A 16,866-nucleotide genomic window follows, 5' to 3' on the forward strand; every position below is an offset into this window, starting at 1 on the left:
TTTATGTTTCAGGGGAGCCTTTACTTGTGATACCAGTCTTAACTGCTTTTCTTTGCCATTTCCCAATAAAGGTATTAGGAAATAGAGTTAAACATAAAATAGGGTATCTGGAGTGAGTATATAAGAAACATCATTTTTCATAAATTGAGTTGAAATATTTTGAGATACAGGAACAGATGAATATACAGCAATTTTTCTAATATCTATAATAATAAAAGCATAATATGGTAATTAGACGTGTAATATGCTAATTAGACCAGATATCCTTCTGGACAACCTTCTGGACAAAGCTGGGGCTGCAAAGGAAGCCCGGGTTCTGGGTGCCAGAAGGAAGCTGGTGCCGGCAGCCAGGGGAAGAAAGGCCTACTCTTGCACAAATTTTGTGCATCAGGCCTCTAGTATATTTAAAATATCATACACCATAACCAAGTGGGATTCATTCTAAGGATGTAAAGCTGATACAATATTTGCAAATCAATGAACATGATACATCACATAAACAAATTGAAAGACAAAAATCACATGATCTTATCAATAGGTGCAGAACAAGCATTCAACAAAATCCAACACCCAGTTTTTTTAAAAACTCAGCAAAGTGGGTATAGATGGAGCATATCTCAACATGATAAAGGCCATATATGACAAACCTACAGCGAACATCATACTAAAAACATTTCCCCTAAGAACAGGAATAAGACAGGGATGTCCGCTTTCACCACTGTTACTCAAAATGGTTAAAAGACTTAAATGTAAGTTGGGAAACCATAAATGTAGGAGGTAATCAACCAAAGACCTTGTATGCATATATGCATAACTCATGGACATGGACAATTAGGTGGTGAAAGCCTGGGGTGGGAGCAGGCTGGAGGGTGTTAATAGGGGGAAATGGGGAACACATGTAATACTTTCAACAATAAAGATTAAAAAGAAATAAAGTAAGCATCAATCAACAGAAATAAATATTCCCATATACAGAGCAAAAAGCTTTTGGCTCTTAGGAAGACATGATATAAAGTTAAAGAAAAAAAAGCTGTAGACGAGGTAAACAATTGTTAAAATAGCACTGAATGCCACGCCATCCTCCTAACTGTAAGGAGAAGTACTCACATGCACGTGTTGTTGACAGCATCATCGGGGCAGTGGCCTGAGCAGTAGCACTTCAGAAAAGGCAGGGTGTCTTCCGGGGCTAAGGTGACTCCACTTTCTGACTTTTTCTGGTCAGAGTCTGATTTCATCCCAGTGCCATGGAGCATACTGTCTAGATTCTGCCCTGTAATCATACATGAAATTTAAACCATTTCTGAAAAGCTAATTCCTTGATTTTAGTTTTCAATGAGGAAACGTTTCTAAGCTTTTTTATCATAGAAATTGTAGCTAATGTGTCTTTAATTAAAATTGAATTTCATAAACACAAGTCAGAGTCATTTATTGTTAACCTATTTATTATGCACAGAATTACTATTCCAGAGTCTGGGATGTACAGAGATGATATGCCACAATGTTTGCGCTAGTGAAGGACAAACAAGAGTGGCACAGGGAGAATATGGTCATAAGTTTTAAGAAAGATACATGGAAGCAACTTCAGGGAAGGCTGATATTGTTCCCAATCATTATAAAACAAATAAATTGTGGCATTTTTTCTCTTAAACTCTTTGATTTAAAATCTGTGAGTAGTTAAAAAAAAAATAAGCCTTTCATTTGTGCCTTTATGTGGAAGTGGAATTACTAAGCATCTTGCTTTGACTTTAATTGCTTAAGTAAGGGAACTGTGAGAGCACAGGGACCAATCATAGTATACAGTGCCTTTTATCTTCAAGGTCACTGGTTCAAATTTGACTCTGCTGCCAGAAACTGCAGGTCATTCTCCCATTAGAGTCTAGTAGCTTCAAATGACAGATGCCGTCACATTTGGTACTGAATCTTTCAGGCTGAAGGCAGACCAGAACTAAAACAATTTTTAGTAATTCCTTCCTCCCCACGAATCAGCTGAAATCCAATAAGATTGATCTCAAGGGAATAAAATGTAGAGCCAAATAGATAGGAAATATTAAGATACTTGGGAATGCATTTAATTATGTTAAATAAGTGGTTCAAGGCTTAATAATTAGACCTGATTTTAAATTTTACCATACTGGTGAAATGAATTATTGAAAAAGAAAAAACACACATATATTCACACTGATAACAGGAAAAGAATGTGCTATTAAGTACATTATGGTGATTCCATACCTTGAGTTTTAATAATCTTCACTTATTCCTCTAAATTACTACAAAACTTAAAGACTTCATTTTTGTTAAGAACATCAAATATAAAATTAAGTCAGGGGGCAAAGGAAAGAGACAGGGAGGAAATTCTCAAAGCTGGAAATAAGGAGACCCAGATTCTGGTCTACAATGGTTCTACCACAATTCAGCCATGGGTGCTCATGGATAAGCCGCGTCACTTCTCCAGGCTTCGTCTCCTCAATAAGTCCTTAGGACTAGAGGACATATGAGGTCTCTTAACTAGCTTTAAAATCCTATTACAGTAACAGAAGGAAGCATCAATTGAACTACAGAGAATAAATGGCAAATAATATATCACGCTATTAATTTTTCAAAAATCTAATAACATAGAAAAAGTAGTATAGTGTGGCAGAAATAGTGCTGAAATAGTAAAATGTCAGAGGTCCAAGTCCCAATTATGTTCATAGATAAGTTACTCTCTGAGCCTCAGTTTTTTATCTATAAAAAATGGTAACAACACCTGCGCATTCAAATCAGGAGGTTATATACAGATCAAACGAATATATCATAAAGTAATTAAATATAATGTGGAAATGAAAACATTACTAATAATAAAGATTATACTAAAATATCAGACACTTGAAAATTCAGTTATATGATCATTAACACACATAACTTCCTAGAAAACTATCTGAATTTAAGAGATAAATACCAATTACAATAATTTGCATCTGGGATTTGTATCATCTCAAATATTTATTTAACAAAGCACTCACTAGAGGCATACTATGTTTAGGCAAGGCACTGAGTTCTGAAAACTGATGTGATCCTTGGAAGGAGACAGGGGGGAGGCACATAAACACAATATGAAAAGTGATAGAATACAAAGGTGTTATATAAACAAAGAAGGGAGCAAAAACAGCAATGTTGACAAGAGATGTCAACAGCAATGAAATCTTAGTTATATATCTTCTTAAAAAATATACTTTTATTGATTTTAGAGAGAAAGGGAGTGAGAGAAAGATAGAAACATCAATGATAAGAGAGAATCACTGATTGGCTGCCTCCTGCATGCCCCCTACTGGGGATTGAGCCCACAACCTGGGCATGTGCCCTGATGGGGAATCGAACTGTGACCTCCTGGGTAATAGGTCAATGCTCAAACACTGAGCCACACCTTAAAATTGTAAGATTACACTAAGTAGTGTTATGGATGCAAAGAAAAATACCTAGCAGCAGCCTCTCTGCACTCTCTTCTTAGGTAACAGCACCCATTCCCAAATCTTTTTGTTGATGGTTCCTTGATTTATCCCTCCAGCCTTGGCTTGCTTAAGTATCTCAAAATTAAAATGGCACTCTTGTCTTTTCTTCTTTGAGATGAAAATCTCCACATTGATCTCTGATCCTGTCACTCACCTGCTTAAAACCAATTAATGGCTTTATATGCACTCAAGATAAATCTACCCTCTGTCACCAGCCTACTGAGGCCCAGCAGGGTTTGAACCCTGTGTACCTCTCCAACATCAATTCACAGCACTTCTCCTCCATCACACTCAGGCACACTGGCCTTCTGTCAGTTCCTATCCACAAATCCTCTGTTTACAAAGTATAAAATTAAGAGGCCTGTGGTGGGCTGGGGGTATAGATTATATTTCAAAACAAACACATGTAAAAAATATTTAATAGCTTACATGCTTAGAAACACACATATGTAAATAGAGACAAATTGCTGAAAGATACAAGTGACTATATATAGGAACATTGTATCATGCTCTTTTATCCTTCATAGAAACTTTCAGCATTATTGATTTTACTAGATTTTCATTCCTGGCTAAATACATTTTCCTACCTTCCCAGCAATCTATTGGATTCTTTTGTATAAAGAAGACAAACTCCCTCTCTCCTATCCTTAAGATAAAACATCTACAACTGAATCAGAAGGCAAAAGACAGGTGAGTTGCAGAGACCGGTGGGATGTCAGTGCATTGCATGATGGGTATAGTCAACAACAGCAGTTTTCTGTAACCTATGTGCTATGGAGCAGTGACTATTGAAGGTTTTTTCCAAGCTTTCCTCCTGAGTGGACGCTTATATAGTACTTGTCATATTTCTTCTTCATCACTGAATACTGGGTGAGTTGGACATCGGTAATTTCTCTTTCAGCCTTACATTGCGGGACCACGAAGAGTCACACCTGGACCCAATGGGGAAGGCTACATAGAATCCAAACACCCTGGGTTAGTAGCTGAGTACTAAGTGAATGAAACTCTGGGTTATAAATCCCTTTGGGGAGGATCTGAATATTTCATATCAACTCTAGCACTTTTAGTATATGCATGTGAGAAAGGGGATGCATGATGTTAGGTAGACAAACAGGCTGCCGTACAACAGTTACTGTTAATTGTTCTACTCCCCTTTACTTTCCTGACAATGTATGCGGGCACCCACTCCGACCCCCTTTTTGTGTTTAAGTATCCGCCCCTCCTTCATGTGACTCAGGGAAGCACAGCTCTACTCTACTCTCATTAGAGATAACTGTTTGTCTAATCTAACAATTGTAGTTCCATTCCCCGTGCCATTTACACAAGAGCATATAATAAATTCTGTCTAATAAAATTACAAGGAAGTTGGCTAGGTGGAGGCTGGGGAGAGGTGTCTGGGGAAAGATTTCTTAACCAAGTAAAAAAAGACATCCACCCTTTTCCTCCACTGAAAGCTGTCAACTGAGGTTTCTACATCTGCATATGATGCTTGGTCCCAGCAGCCACAGTGGCCATGAAGTGAGTTAGCCTATGGCTAAATTGCTAAGTGCAGAATAGCACAGTTTAAACAGAGAAAGGCTTCGATGAGCCAAGCAATGAACTAATTGGATTACCCCTATGTTCACCCCATGTGTGATATTAACATTTTTCTTATTGTTTAGCTATTTCACTTAATTTGGATTTTTGTTACTTAATAGCTGAAAACTTCTTAAATGTTTTCAGATAAAAAAGATAAAATCTGTTTCAGATTCTTTTAGTTGCCCAGTGGATATTTATTCCCTCACCCCTTCCCCGTCTTCCTAGTCAACAGAACCCTGATTTTGTCGGGGTGGGGTGTCCAACCCTAGTTAATGGATTTAGCTATTAACCTAAGCCGATTGTGGCAATCCTGTTTCCCAGTTTTCCAGTAGCCCTAGCAACTGCCTCAATTTGGCCAATAAAACAAGATAAAGTCAGCTGGCAGCGGGTTAATTTCTAGGGACATTTTTGCTTTCTTGATATAAAGTCCAGAGGAGGCCAGGGCTGGCCCTTTCCCCGTTTTTTCTTCCCCAATGCAAATAGCAGCAGCCATTCTGTAACCCTAAGGGAAATGCCAAGAAAATCACAGAAATGCCAACCTTGACACGACTCAACCACTAAAAGAACACCAGAAAACATTTACCATCTCTCTCCTCAGAAAACTAATTTCTCTTTGTTTAAGTCTGTTTATTGGTTAATTTTAACTTAAAGCTAAAATATGACCAAGTAAAAACCAAGGACTATCAGACGTTAGTGAGATGTCTCGTTCTTCTAACTGGAGCAGCTTTATCTCAATGTAAAAGCACTTTAATCTGTATCATAACATTTGATGCTCAAAATACTCCAGTTTATATCTATATACTATTTTTATTTTCTAACAAGGAAACCAAGGTACAGGAAAATTCACTTTCCCAAGACACAATTCAAGATAAAGATGGAGCCAAAGTCAAAGTCATCTCCATTAATACCACTCTGCAATTCTTCTTAGTAATCTCTAAAAAATAACATTTTTTTCCTACATTCATTTCCCCCCGCTACACTAGTTCTAGTTCTTTCTTCTCCTTAAAAACAAATGTTGTTATCTTAAAGCAACTATAAATTAGGGGCAAAGAGGGAAATGGGGGACATTTGTAATATTGTCAACAATAAAAAAATAAAATTAAAAAATAAAGCAACTACAAACTATTCTTTTTGAAAAGAAACATAACAAATTTTGCTCTTTATCAGAGAAATAGAATTCATACTAAGATTTTTTCACTTATGCCTTATAACTAATTATCAATTTACTTCATTTAAAAATTTTTATTATAGAACAAGCTAAGTCAGGGTGGGGAATGAGAATCTTATACCATATTCCCTCTGTGTGATCTGTATAGATTAAGCATTTTTTTAAAAAATATATTTTATTGATTTTTTACAGAGAGGAAGGGAGAGAGATAGAGAGATAGAAACATCGATGAGAGAGAAACATCGATCAGCTGCCTCCTGCACATCTCCTACTGGGGATGTGCCCGCAACCCAGGTACATGCCCTTGACCGGAATCGAATCTGGGACCTTTCAGTCCGCAAGCCGACGCTCTATCCACTGAGCCAAACCGGTTTCAGCTAGATTAAGCATTTTTAAAATACCAAATAAAGATTACCTGGAAGCAAGGAAGCAATGTAAGTGTTATTTAATTCATCTTCAAAACTCTGACAGCTTTGAAGCTGTCAACAAGGCATAGAACAACAGATGCTAAAATAAAGTTGTTTTATTAAATAACATGGCATTTCATTTAAAAAGTTGCTTTTGCACGCTAGCTGGTTTGGCTCAGTAGACAGAGCATCGGCCTGTGGACTGAAAGGTCCTGGGTTCGATTCCAGTCAAGGCACATGCCTGGGTTGCAAGCTCAATCCCCAGTGTGGTGTGTGCAGGAGGCAGCCAATTAATGATTCTCTCTTATCATTGATGTTTCTCTCTCTCTCCTCTCCCTTCCTCTCTGAAATCAATAAAAATTATTAAAAATAAATAAATAATAAGTAGCTCTTGCAAGAGGGCTCTGTATTCCAAGCATGGTAATAATGAGGGTATTATACCAAAGACAAAAGACAAAAAAACTACAGGATTATTATGCTCATGCTTTAAAGTAAAAATGTCAAAAGATTTATGCTGTTAGTATTTTCTTCTTGTTAGATCTTAATCCATATCACTGTGAACAAAACATGAAAGAGCAAGCTGTGGTCATAAGTATAAAATAATAAAGATGACCAATAAGTTCTATCTAAATTCCTTTTGCAAAATAATACTTTCTTTTCAGTTTAAGTTATTGTTCTAATTAAACCATACAGGAAAAAGCTCATATGCAAATACAGCCCATTTGATCCTATGAGTTATCACAGTAACTTCCTGTTTGAGAGTGCCAAGCTCTGAACACACCAGAGTAAAGTTACAATACTGATCACAAATAAAACAGTAGTTTATGAAGAACTATTAGTATTCAGCACACATACATAGTGCCATTTATATTTCTGGAGCCTTTAAATAACAATAATTTTTTTAATTATTTAATTTATTCCTTATTGTATTGTATTTTTTTAAATATATTTTATTGATTTTTTACAGAGAGGAAGGGAGAGGGATAGAGAGTTAGAAACATCCATGAGAGAGAAACATGGATCAGCTGCCTCCTGCACACCCCCTACTGGGGATGTGCCTGCAACCAAGGTACATGCCCTTGACCGGAATAGAACCTGGGACTCTTCAGTCCACAGGCCGACGCTCTAGCCACTGAGCCAAACTGGTCAGGGCTCCTTATTGTATTTTAAAGGAGACAGGGATTTTGAACTAAGTCTTTTTTAAAAAAATTTTTTTTATTGATTTTTTAGAGAGAGAGGAAGGGAGAGGGATACAGAGATAGAAATATCGATGAGAAATATCAATTGGCTGCTTCCTGCATGCCCCCCACTGGGGATGGAGACCAAAACGCAGGCATGTGCTCTAATCGGGAATTTTCTGGTTCATGGGTCCAAGCTCAACCACTGAGCCACATCAGCTGGGCTAAACTAAGTCTTAAGTACCTATTACCCTGTACCTCATGCACTAGGTCAGTTACTTTATTTTATACTTTATCTCATTTAATCCTCACAAGACTTGACGCTACGTATCACAATGCCTATGTTATGAATAAGAGAACAGTTCAGAAAGGCTGAGATTTTACACATACTGAAAATGTTTCTATCATAGTCAAGTTCAAAAGTTATTTGAGAAACGTGTTCTTTGCCTCTTTACTTAAAATTTATGCTGCTATACTGGACCTATCTGTTCAAAAAAGGACCAGGAACCGAAACAGTTGCAGGAATAAATGCTTCTTTATATACAGAAAGAAATTATGTAAAAAGATAGTAAGATTGCTTAAATGAACAATGATTTACCTTGAACATGAGAAACGATGGACAGATAGGCTCCCAATAACGTGACGTAAACATATAGCTGAGTCATTGTTCAATTTTAACGTTTCTTTCTTGTACACTGTCACCTTAATAACTGATTTTGTTATGTCACTAATTTAAACAACTTTTATTCACTGAGATTTTCTTGTAAAAGGTTTCAATGGCTTTACAATGACTCCAACTTCCACTGCTTTCTTCTGACTCCTGGAAGATAAAAATATGAAAAAGGTAATAAATACGACTGAATTCTAAAAAGTTTTTAAAAACAAAGAGAGAAAACAAATGCCCAAATGTAACTTTATTTTTTTAAATATGTTTTTATTGATTTCAGAGAGGAAGGGAGAGGAAGAGATAGAAACATCAATGATGAGAGAAAATTATTGATTGGCTGCCTCCTGCACGCCCCCCACTGGGGATCGAGCCCACAACCCAGGCATGCGCCCTGACCAGGAATGGAACCGTGACCTCCTGGTTCATAGGTCTACGCTCAACCGCTGAGCCACGCAGCCAGGCCCAAACATAACTTTAAATAATGAAATATATTTTTAAAGACTGAAGCTACCTTAGCTTTTTAAAAAGAGCATTGTAATGTCAAAGCTTAGATAATTTAGTAATGGGTAATCACCACTCTGACCTTAGATTAGAATATGTAAACAAATAAACACACTAAATAATCTCAATAGTCTTTTCTGGATACTCTAAAGTAATTAAGTTATTTAGGAATAAACAGGAAATGTTGAATTTAAAATACTACACTCTTCATTAATAATCTTTCAAATCCTAGTAGATGTGATAAAAATGTCTTGAATCTTTCTAATAAATAATGTATTCTATAGATAGAAGCGAAAGCCCACCTAGAAAATCACACATTTAAATATGCCATGTGCTCTATCATGAAAGTAAAACCAATAGAAATGTACCTTAAATAAAATTATTTTCCTAAAATATGGTAAATATGACTTTGCTAGAATAAAATTGAGTTTTTAATATGCATGATGTGAAACAAAATCTCTCCAATTAAGGTTCAGCAACTGTAAAATATTTAAACAGGCAACAGAAAAAAAGGCTAGTTTGTATAAAGATGAACCTAATTCTGTTTTACTCCCATCCTATTGGTTCAGCCAATTTGATTGTATTGACTTCAGCCTGAATTATAGAATGAATAAGACTTTATTGATGACACAATTAACCCTGGTATCATTTCTACTATAAATAACCTGAGCTTTCTACTTTACCCACCTGAGAATTTTCCACTTTTACCAGCTCTCCTGCCGGGAGCCGGTCCATCCTTGCTATTTCAAGGGACCTGGCATATATGGCATACTGTTCTTAATATATTTGCTCACCTTCTTGGCACTATGTGTTTTAACCAAGGTCACCTCTCCGAGAAAGGTTGTTTCCCCAGGTAGAGATTTTCCCCTGAAGTTAGGGAGGGAATAAAACCCCTTCACTAAGTGCCAGGCAGGTAGTTAATCTCTTTAACTACGAACAATCATGCTTAAGCTACATAATCTTTACTCCCTGGAATGGAGATAAGAACCTCCCTAGAGAACCTGGATAATGTGGCTGGAGAACCTAGCAAGAGAACATGGACACAGAACTTGGCTGGAGATTGTGGCTAGAGATCCTGGCCAAGGCTGCTGATTAACTGAACGCTGTCTCCGTGTCATTCCTTCTTCGCCGACTCCGTCCACACCTTTGGGGACCCCTGGACCTGCTGGGGCTGGACCCCAGCACTCTCCAAAGGCACTCCCAGTACTGAGGAAATAAGGTTTACAATGAGATGTCACTTATATTGCACATTTTATATGCAGCATAGTTCTAAAACCTCTGCAATTCCTCACTTCTCTACTAGGAAAGTAATTTGCTTCCAATTTTTATATAGTGCTGAGAGAGTAAGATGCAAAGTCTGAAATAATTACAGAATAACACCTGCAATGTGACAACAGCATTTCTCAGGAAAATCTGACATTATAAGACTTGTTCCAGGTTCCAAATTCAAAACAAGTTTCCAATATGTTTCCAACCCTGTTGTTTCTCTATTTCTATGTGCCTATAACTATCTCTCCTAGGATTATACTCCACCTGTCTAAATCAAACTCCTAACTTTCCTTCTCACTCCCCTAGGCCTGCTCCTCCTCCTCCTCCTCCTCCACTTGCTAGCACAGAGCAGGGTGGAGCTCTCTGTCCAGTCACCCAAGCCAAAAAACCCTTGGATGCTTTCTGCCTCCCTCACCAGCTCCAGCTCTCACACCCTCATGACACTTTTCCTTATTTATTAATGCACTCACTCACTCACCAACAGCATTTTTTGAGTACACATTACCCACAAGTATAAGGTGGTAGAAAAACAAATATGAGCATTACAGTTTCTGCTCCAAGAAGCTGTCTTAGTGAGAAAATGGATTGCTATGATTAATTCCATCTTTCAGTGTCAGTTTCTTCATCAATTTATTGAAACTTAACGTGGTCTTAATCTCATCAACGGTACAACCAAGACATCTGGCAGGGTGCTCCACAAGACTCTAAGCACCTTCCAGAGCAAAGGGATTATGTGTGGTTCCTCCCACATAACCATCTGTGACTCTACTACTCTGGGCACCTCAAACCCTGGATCTGCCTTGAAGAAGTAACCCAACGTCTCTGGTTAGTTTCCTCATCTGTAAAACTGGAATTATATTATTAACTCCCAATTATTTTGAGAACTAAATGAGAATAGCTAAAACATAGTCACCAGTTACTCTGCATCAGCGCCATAATAATTGCTTTGAATACATTAATATTAACTTATCAATTCATCCCAACTACCTTATAAGATAGGTACATTACATATGAGGAAATCGAGGCAAGTAAAGTATAAGAAATTTATCAAAGACCACACAGCTGGTAAGTGGCAGGACTATAAATCTAATCAAGAAGATCTGATCCCAGAGTCCAGGTGTTAACTGCTACCCTATACTGACTGCCTGCTGGATATTTTATGTACATAAGGTAATGTAAACTATACATTATAAAGTATTTTGGAGGGTGGTACAGAGTAGGTAATCAATTTAAGTTTCCTCCTCACATACATGTTTATAACACACTTGCCAACAGGGCACAGGCAGTAACAGGTGCTATTCAGGACAATCCCGTCTACAAGACACTTTTATAGACAAAACACCTATAATAACTTATATGGAGAACAGCTATCAGCCAAGGAAACGCTAAAGGTAAAATGGCTTCAAATACCTCATTTGTAACCTAACAATGGAAATCCCTATCTTTAAAATGTTGCGGTTATAAGCTCTCTCCACATCAGCACCTGAGACAACTGCTGAGACATTAAGGCAATCTTTTTATTGTATTTTATTTTTTAATACAGTTCATTTATTTTTTAAAAATATATTTTATACAGAGAGGAAGGGAGAGGAATAGAAAGTTAGAAACATCAATCAGCTGCCTCCTGCACACCTCCTAGTGGAGATGTGCCCGCAACCAAGGTACTTGCCCTTGACCAGAATCAAACACAGGACCCTTCAGTCCGCAGGCCGACACTCTATCCACTGAGCCAAACCGGCTAGGGCACAGCTCATTTATTTAAATGACTCAAATTACCAAGATGAATATTTTACAGCCCCGTTGTTTCAGGCATATTAATATCATCAGTGTAACTACATCATAATTCAACAATTTATCAAAAATGTCCAGAAAACAGTTGATCCAATCTGTACAAACGTTTAGTTGGTCTGACAATTGTGGGTTATTGTTAAGCTGATTAACATTAAGACGATTTTATCGCCTACTGTCTGAAGCACAGTGCTATAATCAGACAGCAAGCAAGATCTCCCTTCATACCACCTGGTCAGGCCTCTTCAAAACTTTAGAGAAGAATGACAGGGATGCAAAGGATAGAGAAATTACTACACCTGAGAGACAACTGAATGAACTGGTCAGAATATCAAAGTTATCAAGGACATGGCAGGCACGACGGAAACAAGACTAGACTAATTAAATGATTCATCAGAGTCCTTCCAACTCTGAAATCCTGCATGAACAGTAGTCTTGCTATTGAATATTCATTTACTTACTAATTATTTATTAAAGTGCCTATTATATGCATGATTCTGTATTAGCCACTAAGAATATAGTGATGAAAGCAAAACAGACCCAGCCTTACAGAATTCATAGTCAGTAAACAAGACAATACAAATGAGACTATTTCTGGTGCTAGGTTCTGGAGAGACAAGAGGCGCTGATGAAATATACAAGGGAAGTGACACTTAAGTTGAGATCTGAAGAATAAGATCAGGTTAAAAGAAAGGGGGTGAGGGAAGAAGGGCTTAGGCATAAGGAACAGCCTGTGCAAAATCTTGAGGCAGGGAACAACAAAGAGCAATGTTTCTAAAATGTTCTGAATAAGGGGTAGTGTGGTGGGAGATGAGGGTGAAGAAACAAAAGCAAAAACCAGGTGAGGCAAGATCGTAGGAAGGGGTCGGAATTTAAATCTAAGTGGATGGGAAGACAACGATCTGGTTTCGTGTCCTGGACTGGAGAGGACAACAGCAGGAGTGAACACACCAGTAAGGACACTGGAGGACTTTAGGAGAGGGGTGATGGTAGTGAAGATTAAGGTGGTGGAGGTGCAGTGGCTGAATTCACAATATGCTTCACAAATAGACTCAACAGGACTGCAATGGATCAGATGTGGGGAAGTGAGGGGTCAAATAAGATCTGGCACGAGCAATTAACTGAAGTGGGAACAAGTGAATTTTCAGAGAAGAGATCAGGGTTCCATTTTAGACCAAAGGGAATTTCTACGAGGCATTTGGTTCTGAAGCTTAAAGGAAACACCTGGAACCAAAGAGATAAGTCTGTTATGACAACAGCATGGAGATATGTAAAGCTGTGACTCTACGAGATGGCCTTCTAAGAATGAAAAGGAAAAGGGCCCAGAACACCAGCGTTCATTCATATGAAATTCACCGATAAAATAAAGTCATGGTCCAGGATCCATCATGACAATGTTATTGGAGTTTATATTATGATATCTGGAATACAAACTACAGTTCACAATAGGTATTTTTTTCACAGTTAAAAAAAAATCTACTGAAAGACCACCGAATGATCAAATATATGTCCAAAAATGCTGATACTACCTTCAAAAGATGAAGCCTACTTCCCTCCTCTGAATTCCCACTTCTAAGAAGTCAAATGGAAACAACAGAATGTGACTTCTTGAAATACTCTGAGGGAAGCCAGCTTACATGTCACAATGACACTCAAGTAGCCTCACAGAGAGGTTCCTGTGCCAACAGTGAGTTAGTCGCCTTGGTCATGGATGGATGCACCAGCCCAAGGTGACTGTAGCTTAACATACATCTTAACCACAACTGATTATCATCCTAAATTAGAACCATCCAAGCTAAGCCCCTGGTGGATTCTCAAACCTCAGAAAATGTTTTTTTTGTGTGTGTGTGTTGTTCTTTTTAAAATATATTTTTATTGATTTCAGAGAGGAAGGGAGAGGGAGAGCTAGATAGAAATATCGATGATGAGAGAGAATCATTGATTGGCTGCCTCCAGCATGCCCCACACTGGGGATTGAGCCTGCAACCTGAGCATGTGCCCTGATCAGGAATCGAACCACGACCTCCTGGTTCATAGGTCGACGCTCAACCACTGAGCCATGATGGCTGGGAAATGTTGGTTGTTTTAAGCTGCTAAGTTTTGGGATAATTCGTTGGGCAGCAATAGATAGTTACTATAATACAGTCGTTATGAGAATTTGCTGAAATAATAAAGCCTGCGTATTATAACTGTGTAAGTTATTGCACAATCAACCAAAGACAGAAGCCCAGAAACCATACTCAAGTCAGAATCCTATATAATATAAAGACTATTATGCTAAGTGTCCGGTCAACTGGTCGGCCGTTCAACCAAAGCGTAATATGCTAATGATATGCTAAGGCCCCTCAACCACTCACTATAATGTGCACTGACCACCCGGGGGCAGACAGTAAACCAGTTGCTATCACATGCACTGACCACCAGGGGGCAGATGCTCCAACTGGTAGGTGAGTTTGCTGCTGGGATCTGACCAATCTGGACTGAGAGAGACAGGCCGGACATGCCCTGGAGACCCCTTCAGTCCCTCCCCGGCTGGCCAACCTCCCACATCCCTCCCTGGCTCCGATCATGCTCCGGTGGGGTCCCTCGGCCTGACCTGCGCCCTCTCGCAATCTCGCACCCCTCAGAGGATGTCGGAGAGCCGGTTTCGACCCGATCCTGCAGGCCAGGCCGAGGGACCCCACTGGTGTATGAATTCATGCACCAGGTCTCCAGTCCTATATAATAAAGAGCTAATATGCAAATGGTCATCATGTCCTCACACTGTAACAGCTCAGACACTCAACACTGGGGAGAGAGGAATGGGGACCAGCCAGGCACAAATGAGCTTGCGAGAGGAATGGAGACCAGCCAGGCACAAATGAACTTGCAAGAGAGGAATGGGGACCAGCCAGGCTGCGGTCCGGGAGAGGGACAAGCACCTGCTCCATGGTCCTGGGTGCTAGTGGCTGCACCTGTGGCCCAGGAGAGGAACACGAAGCTGCCTGTCCTGCAGTCCCGGGCATCTGCGGCTGCGGCCCAGGCAAAGCCACCCACTCACAGTCCCCTGTGGCTGCGGCTGGCCTAGGTGGAGCCAGCCCAAGTCCTGGGTGCCTGTGGCCGGCCAAATGGAGGGAAGCCTGGGTTTTGTGTGCCTGTTACTGGTTGGAGGACAGAAACCTGGGTCCCGGGTGCAGGGCAAGGCAGAGGAGGTTAGGGGCGATCAGGCCAGCAGGGGAGCAATTAGGGGCGATCAGGCTGGTAGGTGAGCAGTTAGGGGCGATCAGGCAGGCAGGCAGGCAGTTAGGAGCAAGAGGTTCCCAGATTGTGAGAGGCTGTCAGACATCCCCCAAGAGGTCTCGGATTGGACTGGAGAGGGTGCAGGCCGGGTTGAGAGACTCCTCACCGCCCCCTACCCCCCGTGCACAAATTTTGTGCACCGGGCCTCTAGTATAACAATAAAAGTATGACACTCTTAAAGAAGTGGATAATATAACTGACATATTTCTTTCAAAGGAGTAACCAAAAGTATGATCTTTTGTTTTAAAATTATATAAATAAGACTCATTAAGAAAATATTTTTTTACTGAATTTATTGGGGTGACATCGGTTAATAAAATTATATAGATTTTAGGTATACAATTCTATAATACATCATCTGTATATTGTACTGTATATTCACTGTCTTAAGTCAAGTGTCCTTCCATCACTACTTATCACCTCATACCCTCTACCCCCTCCCCTACTCCCTCCCTACTGCCTTTCCCTCTGGTAATCATCATACTGTTGTCTATAAGGTTTTTAGGGCTTAATCCTGTTCCCTTTTTCACCCAGCCCATTCCCCTCTCCCCTTTAACAGCTGCCAGTCTGTTCTCTGAATTTATGAGTCTGTTTCTATTTTGTTTGTGAGTTCATTTTATTCATTAGATTCCACATATAAGTGAAGTCATATAGTATTTGTCTTTCTCTGGCTTATGTATTTATAATAATACTACAGGCCCGGTGCACAAAAATTTGTGCACTCGGGGGGGAGGGGGGGGTCCCTAAGCCCGGCCTGTGCCCTCTCGCAGTCTGGGACCCCTCGGGAGATAATGACCTGCTGGCTTAGGCCTGCTCCCGGGTGGCAGAGGGCAGGCCCGATCCCTAGGTGCAGCCCCTGGTCGGGATCAGAGCAGGGCTGTTTGGGGAGTTGGGGTGCCCCCCCGTCATGCACAGAGCAGGGCCCATCAGGGGGGTTGGGGCTCTGTACCCTGTCATGCACAGAGCAGGGCCCATCAGGGGGGTTGGGGCTCTGTACCCTGTCATGCACAGAGCAGGGCCCATCAGGGGGGTTGGGGCTCTGTACCCTGTCATGCACAGAGCAGGGCCCATCAGGGGGGTTGGGGCTCTGTACCCTGTCATGCACAGAGCAGGGCCCATCAGGGGGGTTGGGGCTCTGTACCCTGTCATGCACAGAGCAGGGCCCATCAGGGGGGTTGGGGCTCTGTACCCTGTCATGCACAGAGCAGGGCCCATCAGGGGGGTTGGGGCTCTGTACCCTGTCATGCACAGAGCAGGGCCCATCAGGGGGGTTGGGGCTCTGTACCCTGTCATGCACAGAGCAGGGCCCATCAGGGGGGTTGGGGCTCTGTACCCTGTCATGCACAGAGCAGGGCCCATCAGGGGGGTTGGGGCTCTGTACCCTGTCATGCACAGAGCAGGGCCCATCAGGGGGGTTGGGGCTCTGTACCCTGTCATGCACAGAGCAGGGCCCATCAGGGGGGTTGGGGCTCCGTACCCTGTCACACACAGAGCAGGGCAAATCAGGAGATTGGGGAGCTGCCCCGTCACTCACAGAGCCGGG

The 16,866-nt window shown here is 40.5% G+C and overlaps 1 protein-coding gene across 3 annotated transcripts in view; it reads right to left on the reverse strand.

The window, feature by feature from the left end:
- The window catches only part of BMPR1A (bone morphogenetic protein receptor type 1A), a 95,930-nt gene that overhangs the window by 38,889 nt on the left and 40,175 nt on the right, over positions 1-16,866 (reverse strand). For 2 of the 3 annotated variants that reach the window (XM_006767906.2, XM_015566662.1), the window contains 2 exons: positions 8,418-8,639; positions 1,108-1,270 (listed from right to left, as the gene is read on the reverse strand). In XM_006767906.2, the coding sequence (XP_006767969.1) occupies positions 1,108-1,270; positions 8,418-8,484 (230 nt within the window). In that variant the 5' untranslated portion in view covers positions 8,485-8,639. Of the gene's footprint in view, positions 1-1,107; positions 1,271-8,417; positions 8,640-9,674; positions 9,705-16,866 lie in introns of those variants that run through there. The other variant, XM_015566663.1, reaches the window with a different exon arrangement.

This window comes from Myotis davidii, unplaced genomic scaffold (genome assembly GCF_000327345.1).
Source record: "Myotis davidii unplaced genomic scaffold, ASM32734v1 scaffold642, whole genome shotgun sequence".
Classification (NCBI taxonomy): domain Eukaryota; kingdom Metazoa; phylum Chordata; class Mammalia; order Chiroptera; family Vespertilionidae; genus Myotis; species Myotis davidii.